The sequence below is a fragment of the Magnolia sinica genome, chromosome 12 (genome assembly GCF_029962835.1).
Source record: "Magnolia sinica isolate HGM2019 chromosome 12, MsV1, whole genome shotgun sequence".
Taxonomy (NCBI): Eukaryota; Viridiplantae; Streptophyta; class Magnoliopsida; order Magnoliales; family Magnoliaceae; genus Magnolia; species Magnolia sinica.
In genome coordinates, this window is record NC_080584.1 from 920703 (window position 1) to 937875 (window position 17173).

Sequence of the window (17173 nt, forward strand, 5' to 3'; positions counted from 1 at the left end):
CTTAGATGAAGATTCCTACTAGGTTTACTTCATAACATAAGGTATCATACTTGTAATGGTAACAGTAATGGATACTTATGTATCTTTACTCCGGATTACTGACACGATTGTTATGGTTATTGCATTCATGCTCTATAATAAAAATTTCTTTTTTTTTATCACTCTTTTTTTCCTTCAATATTCTCTCTTTTAAACATATATCAATGGTACTAGTTCATTCAACCTTGTTTGAATCAAAAGTTGTTATTCTAGTTCACATATCATATTCCTCACTTAGTTAGTTAGGGTGTATTGTGAATTCAGTATATCAAATTACAACTCACTTTAAACTAGTGATTAAATAATTGAACTCAAGTCTATAATTTTCAGTTATCAGAATTCTGACTACTATCGACCTAAACTAAGTATTAACTTTGCCTTTGGAATTCGCATAATATCATGTTCACATTCTTGTATATATTATTTTAAAAATGTTGAAAAAAAATTTCCCATAAACCTAAAAAAATAAACTTAAACCTAACTGAAACCTAAAAATAATAAAAATAATAAAAAAATAAACTGAAATCCAAAAAAAAAACCTTCACATAGATGACTGTTCACACCCCCAACCTAAAATTTACATTGTCTCCAATGTAATGATAATGTAATGCAAATAATAATAAAAATAAAAGAAAGGGTGGATAGTACTTACCATGAAAAACTCACCTGCTAGGTGACATAAAAAAAAATTGAATATGATACAAATCCTACACAAATACTTCATCAGACTAGGAGCATCAATCTGAATATTCTGGCTCATGAAGAGGGAAGGACCCCTCTCCCAAATGAAAGTTTTCCATAAAAGGCTTCAATCTCTGACTATTAACCTTGTACACATTGTCATTATGTGGATTCTCAATTTCAACAGCCCCATGAGTATAAACATTCTTCACAATGAAGGGTCCTGTCTATCTTGATCTTAACTTTTCCGGAAAGAACTGGAGACGGGAATTGTACAATAGGATATTTTGCTAAAGTTCAAAATTCTTCCTCAGGATATTTTTATCATGAAAAGCTTTGGTCCTCTCTTTGTATTTTTTAGAATTTTTATAGGAGTCTCTCATCAGCTCCTCTATTCATTCAACTCTAATTTCCTTTGTCCACTTGCTTGGTCTATATCAAAGTTTAATTTTTTTATTGCCCAGTAGGCTCTATGTACCAATTTCACAGGCAAGTGGCAAGCCTTCCCATACACCAATCTGTATGGAGACATTCCAATCAGGGTCTTATAAGCAGTCCTATAAGCCCATAAAGCGTCGAATAGTCTGAGGGACCAATCCTTCCTATCTGGCCTTATAGTTTTCTTTAAAATGTGTTTGATTTCCCGATTAGAAATCTCAGCTTGCCCACTCGTTTGTGGGTGGTATGGAGTGCTCATTTTATGCTTGATGCCATATTTCTTCATCAAAGCCTCAAATGTCCTATTGCAAAAGTGAGAACCGCCATCATTAATGATGGCCTTTGGAGTTCCAAATCTAGCAAAAATATTTTCCTTGAGGAATCGTATGACCACTTTGTTGTCATTGGTCCTACTTGGAATTGCCTCAATCCACTTTGAAACATAGTCCACACCAACCAATATATAAAGAAATCCAAAAGAAGATGGAAATGGGCCCATAAAATCAATACCCCAACAATAAAAAATTTTCAATGGTAAAATTGGGGATAAATGCATCATGTTGCGCTGGGACACTCTTCCCAACCTTTGACATCTATCACAAGCAACACAGAAAGCATGGGTGTCTTTAAACATGGTGGGCCAATAAAAACAACACTGTAGGATTTTTGCAGTGGTTTTACTAGCAAAAAAATGGCCACCACTTGCTTCTGTGTGACAAAAGGAAATAACACTTTGAACTTCATCATTTAGGACATAACGTCTAAAAATTTGATCAGTCCCATATTTATATAAATACGGGTCATCTCAGAAGAAGTTCCTAACCTCGGTTTCAAAACGCTTCCTATTTTGTAACTTCCAATGATATGGCATTTTTTTCATTACAAGATAGTTAACTATATTCACATACCAAGGCAATTTGGATATCACAAATAATTGTTCATCAGGAAAAGTGTCCTGAATATGCATCTCCTCAGTGGAATCATCTAACACCAATCTGGAAAGGTGATCGGCCACTACGTTTTCTACTCATTTCTTATCTTTTGTCTCTAAGTCAAATTCTTGGAGTACGAGGATCCATCTCAAAAGTCTCGACTTTGCATCCTTCTTAGATAGCAAATATTTCAAAGCCGAGTGGTCCGTGAAAATGACCACTTTGGATCCCAACAAGTAGGACCTAAACTTATCCAAAGCAAAAACTACTACAAGTAACTCTTTTTCAGTTGTTGAGTAGTTCACTTGGGCCGAGTTTAGAGTTCTACTCGTATAGTGAATAACGTAGGGCCGTTTATCTTTCCTTTGGCCCAAAACAGCCCCTATGGCATAATCACTTGCGTCGCACATTAGTTCAAAAGGAATTGTCCAATCTAGTGGACGCATGATAGGTGTGGTGGTAAGGGATGATTTAATTTTATTAAAAGTACTTGCACACTTATCTGTCCATTTAAATAGAACATCCTTTTGAAGAAGATTAGTCAAGGGTCTAGTAATAGCACTAAAGTCCTTGATGAATCTTCTATAAAAACCAGTATACCTTATAAGTAATCTAATATCTCTAACAGTTTGGGGGATAGGTAGATTAGCTATAATGTCGTGTTTTGAGCGATCTACCTCGATTCCATTTTTGGAGATAACATGGCTCAAAACAATTCCCTTTTGAACCATGAAATGACATTTCTTCCAATTTAAGACAAGGTATTTCTCTTCACACCTAGACAAGATGAGATAAATTGTTGAGGCATTCCTCAAAACTACTCCTAAATACAAAAAAGTCGTCCATTAAAACCTCAAGAAACTTCCCAACCATATTTGAAAAAAATACTCAACATACACCGTTAGAAAGTTGTTGGGGCGTTGCACAATCCAAATGGCATCCGTTTGAAAGCAAACGTGCCAAATGGAAAAGTGAATGTGGTTTTCTCTTGGTCTTCCAGAGCTATCTCTATTTGGTTATATCCGGAATATCCATCAAGAAAACTATAGAATGAGTGACCTGCTACCCTCTATAAAACTTGATCAATGAATGGTAGAGGGAAATGGTCTTTCTTTGTGACCTGGTTCAATTTTCTATAGTCAATGCAAACACGCCAACCAGTGGTGACACGTGTTGGTATGAGTTCATTATTAGAATTCTGCACAATAGTTATTCCAGATTTCTTTGGGACTACTTAAGTTGGACTCACCCAAATACTATTGGATATTGGGTAGATGATTCCCACATCCAATAATTTGATCACCTCATTTTTTACAACTTCCATCATGTTTGGATTGAGACGCCTTTGAGATTATCTAATTGGTTTGGCGTCCTCATCGAGGTGGATCCGATGGGCGTATATGGAAGGGCTTATACCCTTAATGTCACAAATGGTCCAGCCCAAGGCTCCTTTGTGGTCCCTTAGAACTTTCAACAATTTAATCTCTTGATCCTTATCTAAAAATGAAGAGATCACCACAGGATAAGTTTTATTTTCACCTAAGTATATATACTTAAGCTCATTTGGTAGTAGTTTTAAATCAAGCTTTGGAATATTGGTTGGTGATGGCAGAGGTTGCGAGTCCTTGATAGATAGGATTTGAGTGTGCGGTCTCCATTGGTACATACCAATGTCCTGGGTGGTAGTGCTCTCATTATCATCACAAATTCGACAAGCACTTTTTCTAAATCAGAATTTTTTAAGTCCCCAAAGACTTGAATCAATTCCTCAGTCAGACTAGGTTCCAATTCCACTTCTTCTATCAAGCAGTCCATGAAATTCAGCTCATTGGCTTCATTATTATCAATGGGCTGCTTACATAGATTGAAAATATTTAACTCTAGAGTCATGTTACCAAAAGACAAGTTCATCATTCCATTCCTGTAATTTATGATTGCATTTGAAGTTGCTAGGAATGGGTGGCCTAAAATGATGGAAACTTGAGCGCTAGCATTTACACATGGTTCAGTGTCTAGTACAATAAAATCCACGGGAAAGTAGAATTTCTCCATTTTAATTAGCACGTCCTCTAAAATTTTCCTTAGTACCTTAATGGAGCGGTCAGCGAGTTGGAGTGTAATCGTGGTTGGTTTAAGCTTGCCTAACCCCATTTGTTTGTAAACTGAGTAAGGTACTAAGTTGACACTTGCACCCAAATCTAGTAAAGCATGCTCAATTTGAAAATTTCCAATAATACAAGGAATAGTGGGACTTCCCGGGTCTTTGTATTTAGGTACAGCCCTTTGTTGAATGATAGCGCTCACTTTCTCAGTAAGGAAGGCCTTTTTGTGCACATTTAATTTCCTCTTTACAGTGCACAAGTCCTAGAGATATTTAGCATATGATGGAATTTATTTAATGGCATCAAGCAAATGAATATTGACAATAACCTTTTGGAGCACATCCAACACCTCTTGATATTTCATGGGGACAGTTGGATCCCGAAGTCTAGATGGGAACGGAACTGGAGGCTCATATGACTTAGTTTCTTTATCCTTTTGCTGTTGCGGCTCTTGAACCATAGTCGATTCATCATTTTCTTGAGATAGTGACTCATCCTTCAGTATTTCTACCTGTTGCATTATCTTGTTATCGATCACTTTTCCACTTCTCAAGGTAATGATGGCCTTAGCTTGTTCATGATGTAACTTACATGGATTTGAGTCTCCAATGAAATGTGTGTTTCTAGGGTTTGGCATAGGTTGAGAAGGAAGGGTGCCTTTTTCCCTAGCATTTAGTTGAGTCTCAATCCTAGCCACAGCTGTCTTTAATTCCTGATTTGATTGGATTACAGACTGATTCATTTGAGCTTGAGAGTTCATGAATGCGGTCAATGCATCCTCCACAAATGATTGCTTTGGCGGGGGCACATATGGTGCATTGTTACGTGCCCCAAAGAAGTTGTTTTGTGGAAGTATTTAAGATGCATTGGGCGCATTAATTTGTGGTCCATTCCTCCAACTAACATTAGGATGGTTACGCCAATTTGGATTATACGTGTTTCTCATTGGTTACATAACTGACCTTTGGTAGTAATTTATAGCATTTGCTTGATCATGCTCATGCGTGATATTTTGTACAACTGAGATTATTGGACAATCCTTTGTATTATGGTCTGTACCACCACAAATGCTACAAAAATTACCTAAGGAAGTGTTTGCTTTAACCATATTAACCTTCTTAATTTCCAAGGCTTCGACCTTTCTAAACAATACAACGAATTTTGCATTAAGGTCATTTTCCTCTCTTAGGACATACATCTCTGCTTTCTCTCTAGGAATAGGTCTAGTTTGGTCTGATTTAGTAGAGACATCCCATGTCTGCGTATTCTTTGCTAACATATTTAGAAAATCTCAGGCCTCATTATGATCTTTGTTAAGAAAGGTTCCATCACACATCATCTCTATGAACTGACGGGTATCCATGGTAAGCCCCTTTCGGAAAGCATCAATCACGTGTCATCGTTCATAACCATGATGTGGACAAGTAATTAGAATGTTTTTAAAGCGCTCCCAAGCTTGAAAAAATAGTTTACTCCCCTTTTAGGAGAATGACATGATTTCTTGTTTTAGTGCATTTATTTTGTGCTTGGGAAAGAACTTTTTCAAAAACTCTCTACTTAGGGCGTGCCATGAAGTGATGGTATTAGGTCTTAGAGAGTTGAGTCATGCTTTGGCCCGATCCTTTAGAGAAAATGAGAATAACCTAAGCTTAAGTACATCCCTATTGTCATTGTTTACTTGTAACATTGCAATTACTTCATCAAAGTCCTTGAGGTGCAAGTAGGGGCTTTTAGAATCTAAGCCATGAAATTTAAGAATCAATTGAATCACACCTGGTTTAAAATCAATATTCTCTGTGTGAGCAGGGAACACTATGCAAGATGGTAAAGTTCATCTCTCAGGGTGTAAATGTTCACGTAAAATTCGTGGTTGGTTTAACACATTCCTATGAACTTCATTTTCATCCTCAAGAGGAGGATTGGGTTGATTTTCTCTGTTTTGATTTATAGTTGGATCTGGCAAATTTGGATTTGGATTATCAACTGGGTCTGCCATGGAATCCAAGTGATGTTGAGTGCCTCTTCTAAGTGAATAATTAAGGCCTGGAACTAGTCCACCTTCGAAACAGAGTTGATTGTTTTGATCCCTACCCAACGGGACATAAACCATCCACACCACACAACAAATACCACTAATTCAAATAACAAGTATGATACTTAAAATAAAAATAAAAATTTAAATCAACAACCTAAGCGGCAGGGCCAACCATGAGGGTTCAGTCCACAAAGCAAAAATAAATCAACAACCTAGGCGGCAGGGCCGACCATGAGGGTTCAATCCACAAAAAAATAAATAAATAAACAAAAGTAAAACTAATGCAAAAATTAAACTATGCTAATCTGGAAAATAGATTTAGCGGATGATCTTTGTGATCAAACAGCAACTGTATGACAACCATAGCACTTAGGTGATAAAATTCCAAGCAGGGCAACCTTATGTCATAGTTAGTGCTTGAAAGACCCAACTGAATTTATTTTCAAAGAAAAAGAAAAGAAAAAAAATTATAAAAAATTTGGAAGGTTTAGAAGAGAACTTACCTTAGCTATCTTGATAGATCTGATCTATCTTATTCTCTCCCCGGCAACGGCACCAAAAACTTGATTGCTTGCCTCCAAGTACAGAGGTTCGTAAGTAATATCCCGTGAATACAGGGTTGATCCCACAGGGAGATGAATTGTGAAAATAAAAAAAATCAAATGCAAAACAAACTAAGTAATAAAAACTAAACTAATGATTTGATTTTAGCATTTTCGAATGGATGTAATTCAACTGAATAAAATAACACCCAAGCTTCAAAGTTTCACACATAGGTTAATGTTCCAAAATCATGATGACTTGGATAACACAACTAGGATCTGAGCACTATAGTCAGCCTAATCGGAAAATAAAACAGTTTAAATATTTTAATAAATGATATAAAAGATTAGAAAATAATGGATTTACACTATTGACATATATTCTCAAGCGCCAGTGATTTTAAGTATTCAATATCTATAGGATAATGAATATCAAAAAAATATAACAGGTTGAGAACCTCTCCTATCTAGGAAATCTGATTGATCTAGGATAAACCCATCTACCAACGTGGATCTCATATGATGGAAACATATGGATCTCACAAGAGGATAAAAAAATAAAACTTAAACAATAGATAACATGCATACACCATTCTTCTCATCATTAAAACAATCAATAATCATAACTTAAAGAATTATTAAACCCATGTGCTTCCCTTCTAGCTTGGGTTAGAAGGAACTTAGAAAAACATAATTAGAATGGAGAAAAAAAGAAACAAGAAAGAATAAATATAAATAGAAAAGATGTAAAAGAAAAAAAAAATTATAAAACTTAAATAAAATTGAAAACCCTTTAAAAATCCTAAATCTTGCTCTTGAATGCTTTGAATGACGTTTAAGAGTGTCCTAGGAAGCCCTATTTATAAGTAGGGAACTCCAATTTTCGTACAAAGTTGAAAAACCATAGAAACTGCCTCAAATATACGTATTTTTTCAAAATAGACTTCTCACTGCATAGTTTGTTTAAAATAGATTTCCTACTATGTAGTTTCCCAAAATAAACTTCACAGCTATAGAATACACTTTTTCAGGACGATTTCAGGATTCTTCACTTCAAATATTTGATTCTTTTCATTCCTCACTTGATTTTCTTAGTCTTTGGCATGTGAATTCTTCAATCTTGGTCTCCTAAGATCCATCCTTTGCCTTGGTGATTTTTGAGCATAAAATTCTTGCTTTTTAGCACCCTTTCTCAATCCAAGCTCTTAAATTTACCTTGCAACACATACATGAGTAAAATAGAATATTAAGATGATTTATGTTCATAAAACTAAGATATAAATGGAGAAAATTATGCAATATTTGAGTCTCAACAGAAATGCATGGAAATGACTGTGAACTGAAGAGAATTGACCATGAAATGCGTTGCAACGTCTCGGAAAAATCCGTACAAAGACTCGAGTACCACCTCACGTAAAAATCCCTAAAGACCGTATACTGTGGAAATTAGACGAAAATCAATTAAGTACTAAAATGAATTAATCGATGGATTAGCTTGAACCACTATCCATACAAATTGCAAGACCTAAAACCATTAAAGTGGTCAACCCAATATTACTTGAAAACCTAGGAGAAATCCCAAAACCCAGTTGCTCTTGGGAGCACATTGAAACTCCGTATTGGACCTGGACCGCGCGTCGAAAGTCCGATTACCGCAAAACTATAAGGTTATGACCGCCTTATTGGGCTTAACAACTATCACGGGAATTGAACCCAAATAGTATCCTGAAACACATAACTTGAGCCCTGAGCGAAGTGTGTGAGAAACATGAATATCTTTAGAAAATGAACCAGAACTTAAGTGAATTGGACCATTCGTTTGCGGGCGAAATTGAAGACTTCAGACCGTTAGATTCTGACCCAACTACATTTATGGATCAGGAAAATTTCCTTGCACCTGTTGGTATACTTGTGGCCCTGATCGAGTGACAACGATCGTTGATCTAATACGGGTCCTCCACGATCGATCCACTGATCCGATCGTACCGAAATCATCACCTGGCCTAGATCCATTGTCAGGGAACTTACTCCGTGACATAGACAGGTAATGGACCTCCAGATGAGCCCCATTCGTCAAAAATAGTCACTTTTTTACTATAACCCAAGTATACCATGGCCCTGGGCCATTTACATCACTTTTGAGCCTAGGTGAGAGAATAAAGAAACGAGGAGAAAACGGTGAGGAGAAGAGAGAGAGAGAGAGAGAGAGAGATAGAGAGATCATTGCTGGGATTCACTACCACCACTCCACGGGCTGAATCACCTCTCCGGTTTCGCTACAACATCAATTCCAACTCCGATTTGGGTAAGAAATCCTAACCGTAATCTTGTTTTAGGAATCTAAGTATTGGAATCGACAAAATACCTAACCTATTTCGATGTTTAAGTACCGTTGTTCTGTATACGTGGACGTAGGATTCGAACTAAGTTCGAAACGAGAGATCCGACGGAAGGTACGGACTATAAATGTTTAGGTTATAGTTTTCAAGGCTTTCAATGTTAGCATTGATCTGTGTTTGACTGGATTGTTACCATATGATCTTAGTTACGATGTATTCGATAAACTATACATGTGTGTGAACTATGTGAATATATAATGCATTCCATGTGTTTGTTGAAATGTTTGAATGAAAGTGAAATTTTGATTTATGTTTACCACAACTATTAATTTAGAATACATGTTTATTGTATGTATGACAACTCCTTTGTGAAAGGATTTGTCATAATATATGCTAAAACTAATTTAGTTCACATATGTAGTAATGTGTAGCCTAAGTTTTGATAAAATGACTGAATGAGAAATTATTTGATGAATCATTTTTAGTAAAGGTGTTGAGATAGGATTCTCAACCACCTTATCCATATCTATAATTTCCTTTATGTAATGTAAATTGTCACTATGTGATTTATGGATGAAATACATATGTATGAATAAGCCTAATAAACTACTAGGATTGACGACCCTAGATGGATCCTTGTTTGGGTAAATGATAAAAAGGGAGGTACCTTAGCTTCCCGAATCTGCTATATGAATAAGCCTAATAAACTACTTGACTAACATGACCATGCACCGCATTGCATGTGCTTTGGCGAGGAAACGCACGTCTAGGGAGTTTGCCATACGCGATCGTTAGATGAAGTCGTTGAGGGAGTGCAGGAGAGGCATGCATCATTACTACATATCATTCCTGCATTAACAAGAATAATTAGGAAGTAATTGTTGTATTGCTTTATCATTACTGCTTAATTGAATTGATAACATGTTAACCTTTGCCTTATAGTACCACTAAGTTGATCACTCACTCCCACTCTGGGATGGTGTTTTAAAACACCAACCAAACTCTGATTTAGATGCATGTTACAACGAGGCTTTCGCAATGGAGCCAAATTTCATTGACGAGAAGGAGGAGTTCTCCTACGTACAGGTCTCAAGCGGGTCTGTGTAGACCTAGAGCTGTGTTGTCAGGATTACAGGGACATTGGATTAGTTGAACATTTACATTTTGATAATTTGTGTATTTTGAAACAAATTATGTATATATTCAACCCGGCTACATGATCATACTCCGGAGGTTACTTAACTCGTACATATCCTTTATATACCTATCTCAGTCTTCGGCTTGCTTAATTACATTAACTCTGGAGTATGATATGCTGTTTTAGTGTAATACCACTCATGTTTAATGCACTAATATGGACAACATTTAAACATCATTATCTATGTTGCAGAAGTGATGCGTTGGAACTCGGGAGTTGAGCTTTGCTCGACCTCCGATTTTTCGGGCGTTACATGCGTGGAAATGACCGTGAAGTGAAGGGAATTGACGGTGAAATGCATGGAAATGATTGTGAAATAAAACGGAATCGCCGGAAATGACCATAAAATGCATAGAAATGACCGTGAAGTGAAGCAAATTGACCGTAAAATGCATGGAAATGACCGTGAAGTGAAGGGAATTGACCATGAAATGTATGGAAATGACCATAAAAATGAAATGGAATCGCCGAAAATGACTATGAAATGCATGGAAATGACCATGAAGTGAAGCGAATTGACCGTGAAATGCATGGAAATGACCGTGAAGTGAAGGGAATTGACCATGAAATGCATGAAAATGACCGTGAAGTGAAGCAAATTGACCGTGAAATGCATGGAAATGACCGTGAAGTGAAGGGAATTGACCACAAAATGTATGGAAATGACCATGAAATGAAACAGAATCGCCGAAAAAGACCTTGAAATGCATGTAAATGACCATGAAGTGAAGTGAATTGACCGTGAAATACATGGAAATGACCGTGAAATAAAACGGAATCGCCGAAAATGACAGTTAAATGCATGGAAATGATCGTGAAGTGAAGCGAATTGACTGTGAAATGCATGGAAATGCCCGTGAAGTGAAGGGAATTAACCGTGAAGTGCATGGAAATGACCGTGAAATGAAACGGAATCGCCGGAAATGACCATGAAATGCATGGAAATGACTGTAAAGTGAAGAGAATTGACCATGAAATGAATGGAAATGCCCGTGATGTGAAGGGAATTGACCGTGAAGTGCATGGAAATGACCGTGAAGTGAAGAGAATTGACCGTGAAATGCACAGAATTGACCATAAAGTGAAGGGAATTGACCGTGAAGTGAAGGGGAATCGCCGGGATTGACTGTGAAATGCATGGAATTGATCACGAAGTAAATGAAATTGACCGCGAAGTGAATGGAAGGGATTTTTGACCATCGACCTGATGGAATCTTGGAAAATAACCAGGTTGGCTGGCTAAAGTAGCTTCTCCTACCCCAAAATCATATAGGGTACATCAAGTAACTAATTTTGGTTTAGAAGATATTCTTCTTAAATGAATAAGGAAAGAAATGAAAAGAGAGAGAGAGAAATTATATGCTTATATATACATATTTATATAAATATGTGTTAGAGAAAATTGTAGGTAGAATAAAGTTCTCCATGTAAAAATAAAAAATAAAAAATAAAATAAAATAAAAAATTTGCATAGACTGCCGTCTATGGCTACGGTTATAATCTGTAGCCATAGGTGTCGCCAGATGGGCGTGGCCCCGCCAAATAGGCCAGCAACTAGCGTGGGGGCCGTTGGTTCGATGAGCCCACGTGGGACAGTCTTCTATGACTACGGATTATGATACCTACTACTACGATTATAATCCATAGCCATAGGTCTCACTATTCTACTTTGAATGTCTACCGTTGAAACTTTTTTAGAGGTTAAAGAAGTTTTAAATCATTATGAAATTTGTTTTTCCTCTTCACGGTCTTTGTGACCTTATGAATAAATTGGACGGAAAATAAATGTTTTGGTGGGCCCTACAAAATTTTTAACAGTGAAAATCAATTATCCAGCTGCTCTTTGTGGTGTGGTCCAGTTGATTTTTGGACATGATTCTTTTTTTTATATATAATGCTCCCGAAATGATATGGAAATGTGAATGAATGTTGGGGATATTATAAATACGTAACTACGTGGCCCATGTAACTTTGATCTCAATTATGCCTGTCCGAGCGCCGACGCTCCTCGATCTCCGAGTTGTACGAACGGTTCAGAGTAGAACAAAGTTACATGGCCCCACAATGATGTATTTATCATATCTACACCGTTCATCCATTTTGTAAGATCATTATAGATCTAAATCCCAAAAATGAGTAATTTCCCGGACTCAAGTGGACCACACCACAAATAGCAGTGGGTACAATGATTCTAACCGTTAAAAAATTCGTAGTCCCCAGCGTAATGTCTACTTTCCATTCACTCTGTTAATAAATTCACACTTACCCGGATGAAGAGAAAGAAGAAATATCATATTGATCTGTTCAATCCCCCCTCCTATTTTTTACAGTGTGGTGCACTTGATTTTTGGATATATCTTATTTTACAGCTCAACGGTTACAACGATCTCACCAAGTTGATGAACGGTTTGGATATAACTCATACCTTCATGATGGGACACACATAACTTAGTGACCTCAGCACACAAGCCACGTCAGTGGTGTGTGGTACACCAGCCAATCCGATTACTGTTTATTTTTTTCTTTTTTAACTTACGTCTCCGGAAACGGATTAGCTACTCCCCCACCACCACCCATTGACTGGTGGTCGATGCTCTATGGCCCCACCATGATGTATGTATTTCATCCGTGCCGTCCATCTATTTTCCTAGATCATTTTACTGTATGAGAACAAAAATGAGGTATATCCAAATCTCAACTGGAGCACATTACAAGAAACAGTGTTGAATGAACATCGACCATTAAAAACTTTTCGGGGCCATAAAAGTTTTGGATCAAGCTGATCTTTGTTTTTGCTCTTCATCTAGATCTGTATGACCTTACAAACAGATTGGATGTCAAATAAACACTACAGCGGGCCATAGGAGTATTTTAATGGTGAATATCCAATCACTATTGTTTTCACATGGTGTGCTCCATCTGAGATTTACATACCTATCATTCTTGGTACAAACTTAAAATGATCTGTAAAAATAGATGTACAGAATGGACGAAACAAATACATCATGGTGGGGTCCACAGAACACCGAGCACCAGGATGGTGGCATGGAGAGTAGCCAATCCGTTTCATAGGTTACCGTACTTATAGTTTTGTGAATTTACATCTGCGTAGATACTTCAGTAGCCAAGAGGCTGTTGCCTTATAATTAATGCTCTTTCTCCTCTAGATGTCTCTCTCCCTTTCGGAGGGCACGCACTCGACTACATAAATACGATTTTCAAGTCACGTCTCTTTTTAGCTCCTCCTGCTAAAGTGACGTCATCACTTTCCGTAGGCATCACCATGATATATGTACTGTATCCACACCGCCCATCCATTTCAGGATATTATTTTAGGGTATAATCCAAAAGAGTGAGAAAGATCCAAATTTCAAGTGCACCCCACGGTAGTAAACAATGGGGATCGAAGCTTACCATTAAAACCTCTTTCTAGCGGTGACTCCCCTCCATCTCCCAGTTGTAGGAACAGTTGAAAGAAGATCAAAGTTACGTGGCTCCACAATGATGTATTTATGATATCTTCACCGTTCATCCCTTTTGCGAGATCAGTTTAGATCTTAATCCCAAAAATTAGTAATTTCCAGGACTCAAGTGAACCACACCACAAATAGCAGCGGGTACAGTGATTGTAACCGTTAAAAAATTCATAAGGCCCACTGTATTATTCTTTCCATCCAAATCTGTTCATAAGGTCACACAGACGTGGATGAAGAGAAAAAAATATATATCATGTTGATCCAATCTGTTCAATACCCACTACTTTTTACAATGTGGTCCACTTGATTTTTTTATATATTGTATTTTTCCGCTCAACCCTTACAACGATCACACAAAGTGGACGGAGGATTTGGATATAACTCATACCTCATGATGGGACCCAAAGAACTTGGTGACGTCAACACACAAGCCACATCAGTGGTGTGTGGTGCACCAGCCAATCCGCTTGGGAAATGGATTAGCTACTGGCTGGTGGTTGGTGCTCTATGGCCCACCATGATGTATGTATTTCATTCATGCCGTCCATCTATTTTCCTAGATGGACGGCTGGTGGTTGGTGCTCTATGGCCCAATATGAGGTATATCCAAATCTCAACTGGAATACATTACAATAAACAGTGTTGAATGAACGCCGACCAGTAAAAAAAATTTGGGGCCCATAAAAGTTTTGGATCAAGCTGAACTTTGTTTTTAATCAACAGATTTTGGGGGCCATAAAATTTTTCCCTCCATCTATATCTGTATGACCTAATCAACAGATTGAATGTCAAATAAACACTACAGGGGCCATTGGAGTATTTTAATGGTGAATATCCAATCACTATTATCTTCCTGTGGTGTCATCCATCTAGATTTATATACCTATCATTTTTGGAATCAAACCTAAAATGATATGTAAAAATGGATGCATAAGGATGAAACAAATACAACATGGTGGGGCCCACACAGCACCGACCAATCAATAGTTTTTCACAATAGTGGGAACAGAGGGAGAAAAGAAATAGCTAAGGTCCACTCATTTGGTAGGGTCACGTGCGGACAACTAACCAAATAGGCGGTAGCAGGAGAATAGGGAGGAATTCCACAGATATGGGCCCTCCTAAGTAATGGTACTGAGCAAGTTGCATTTCCAGTAACAGAGAGTCCAAGCTATAAAACAATCTTCAGCTAAGCCTCAATGAGCAATCAAAATCCAAGTATCAGTAACCAAAAAAAAAAAAAAAAACAATGGTTTCATGGTTCACGTGCTTATGCAAAATGCTTTCTAGCTACCCTGAAATCTTCCTTGCATTTGCTTGTTTCTTCTTCATTAAGATGTTGAGAATCAAAGGCAATGTTCTCGTGAACTGGCCTATCTTCGGCATGTTGCCATCTCTTCTTCTCAATTCCCACCGTTTGCATGATTGGTTCAACGAAGTCATGGCCAGAAATGGTCTTACATTCGTTTTCTATGGCCCTTGGTTTACTCATATGGATGCCGTGATAACATGCGATCCAGCTAACGTGAACCATGTCATGCATACCAACTTCTCCAACTTCCCAAAGGGTTCTGATTACATCAAGATGTTCGATATACTTGGAGATGGGATCTTCAATTCAGAATCTGAGTCGTGGAGATTTCAACGAAGAAAAGCCCAGGCTCACCTCAAATGTACACGATTCCGTCGGTTTATGGCCAAGACTACAAAAGAGAAGGTGGAGAAGGCGCTTGTTCCGGTCCTTAATCACATCATGCAAAAAGGAAAATACGTAGATTTGCAAGACGTATTACACAGGTTCATGTTCGATAACACCTTCATTTTGGTTTTTGGGGTTGATCCAAAATGCCTATCTACCGACTTCCCAGAACTTCCTCCTATTGTCAAGGCCATGGATGATGCGGCTGAGGCGGTGTTATTCCGTCACTTGGTGCCTCAAAGCTGGTGGAGGTTGCTATGGTGGCTAAAGATAGGAAAGGAGAAGAAGCTGTATGAAGCTTGGAAAACCATTGATAATTTCGTATACCAAAGAATTTCAATGAGAAGGAAAGAAATAAAAGAAACCAATGGTTTAGAGGAATCTGGGGATTTGCTGACATCTTACATGGATGAGATGGAAGGAGGAGCGGAATCCGATTCGTTCCTCAGAGACACTGTGCTTAATTTCTTGTTTGCAGGGAAGGATACCACAAGCGCCGGCATTACATGGTTCTTCTGGATAATTTCTAAGAACCCAAGTGCCAAAACCAAAATCTTGGAAGAACTCAAAGCAATCGCAGCTAAAAAAGAACAAGTGTCACTGACCCAACTGACGGTGTTCGATACTGAGGAGCTTAGCAAGCTGGTTTATCTACAAGCAGCCTTGTGCGAATCGCTACGGCTATTCCCACCTGTTCCGTTCGAGCACAAAGGAGTTCTTCAGACTGACATTCTTCCCAGTGGTGAAACGGTCCAAGCAAATACAAAGATTATATTCTCGTTGTTTTCGATGGGGAGGATGGAAGCAATATGGGGGAAAGATTGCTTAGAATTCAAGCCAGAGAGATGGATAACCGAGCAAGGCACCTTGAAATTCGAACCTTCCTACAAGTTCACGGCATTCATTACTGGACCGAGGAGTTGCTTAGGTAGGGAGTTGGCTTTTACTCAAATGAAGGCTGTTGCTGCGGCGGTGCTTTACAATTTTCAAGTTCACGTGATGGACGGCCACCCTGTGTCGCCGAAATTCTCGGTAGCTCTCCATATGAAGGATGGTTTGATGGTCCGAATCAGTAAGGAAGATGTTCATGAATCGTGATTGTGGCGCGTTTGGTTGCATCGATATCTGCTGTTTGTTTTATCATGATATGCGTGTCTTACTTTGTTTGGATGTATCGTTTACTAGAATGGTTGTTAGGAAGTAATACCGACGTAGAATGCATGAGTATGCATGGCTTAGCATAACCTGTCTGCTCTATAGTTTGCAGAGTCAGGACTCGGTTGGTCAAGGTTGCGTCAAGAAAATATGTTTTTATTATTTATATTATATATAATATAATATAAAAATATATGATATGGGGTGTTGGATCACTACTTGCAAGAGAGCATGTCCTATTTTCTATTTTCTATGTGGCAACTCAATTGGAATTAAGATATCCTATTAAAATGAGCTATGCAATATGTCAAGTGGGTTTGTTTTTTTAAAAAAAGTGGGTTTGTTGGAGGACCCGCAGAAGCACACCTAGATGAATCAAGCAAAGTATTTCACTCGCATAATTAAGCCCAATCACAAAGACTTTAAATTTAACATGGAACTTGCGGAAAAGCAAAAAAAAAAAAAACTAAAAACAAAACAACGATACAGAGCGATAAATATCGCTATGAAAGCAAAAAATTACAAGAGATAAAGAGA

General features: G+C 37.8%; 1 protein-coding gene across 1 annotated transcript; it reads left to right on the forward strand.

Moving 5' to 3' along the window:
* The first annotated feature begins 15031 nt into the window (after window positions 1-15031).
* On the forward strand, window positions 15032-16579 carry LOC131221712 (noroxomaritidine synthase 2-like). The gene has a single exon (XM_058217009.1). It carries the CDS (start codon window positions 15032-15034, stop codon window positions 16577-16579), a length of 1548 nt encoding a protein of 515 aa, XP_058072992.1.
* Window positions 16580-17173: the final 594 nt, after the last annotated feature.

What these genes read in the sequence shown, in the direction of transcription:
- LOC131221712 (XM_058217009.1), top strand. Translation starts at nt 15,032, where the DNA reads ATGGTTTCATGGTTCACGTGCTTATGCAAAATGCTTTCTAGCTACCCT.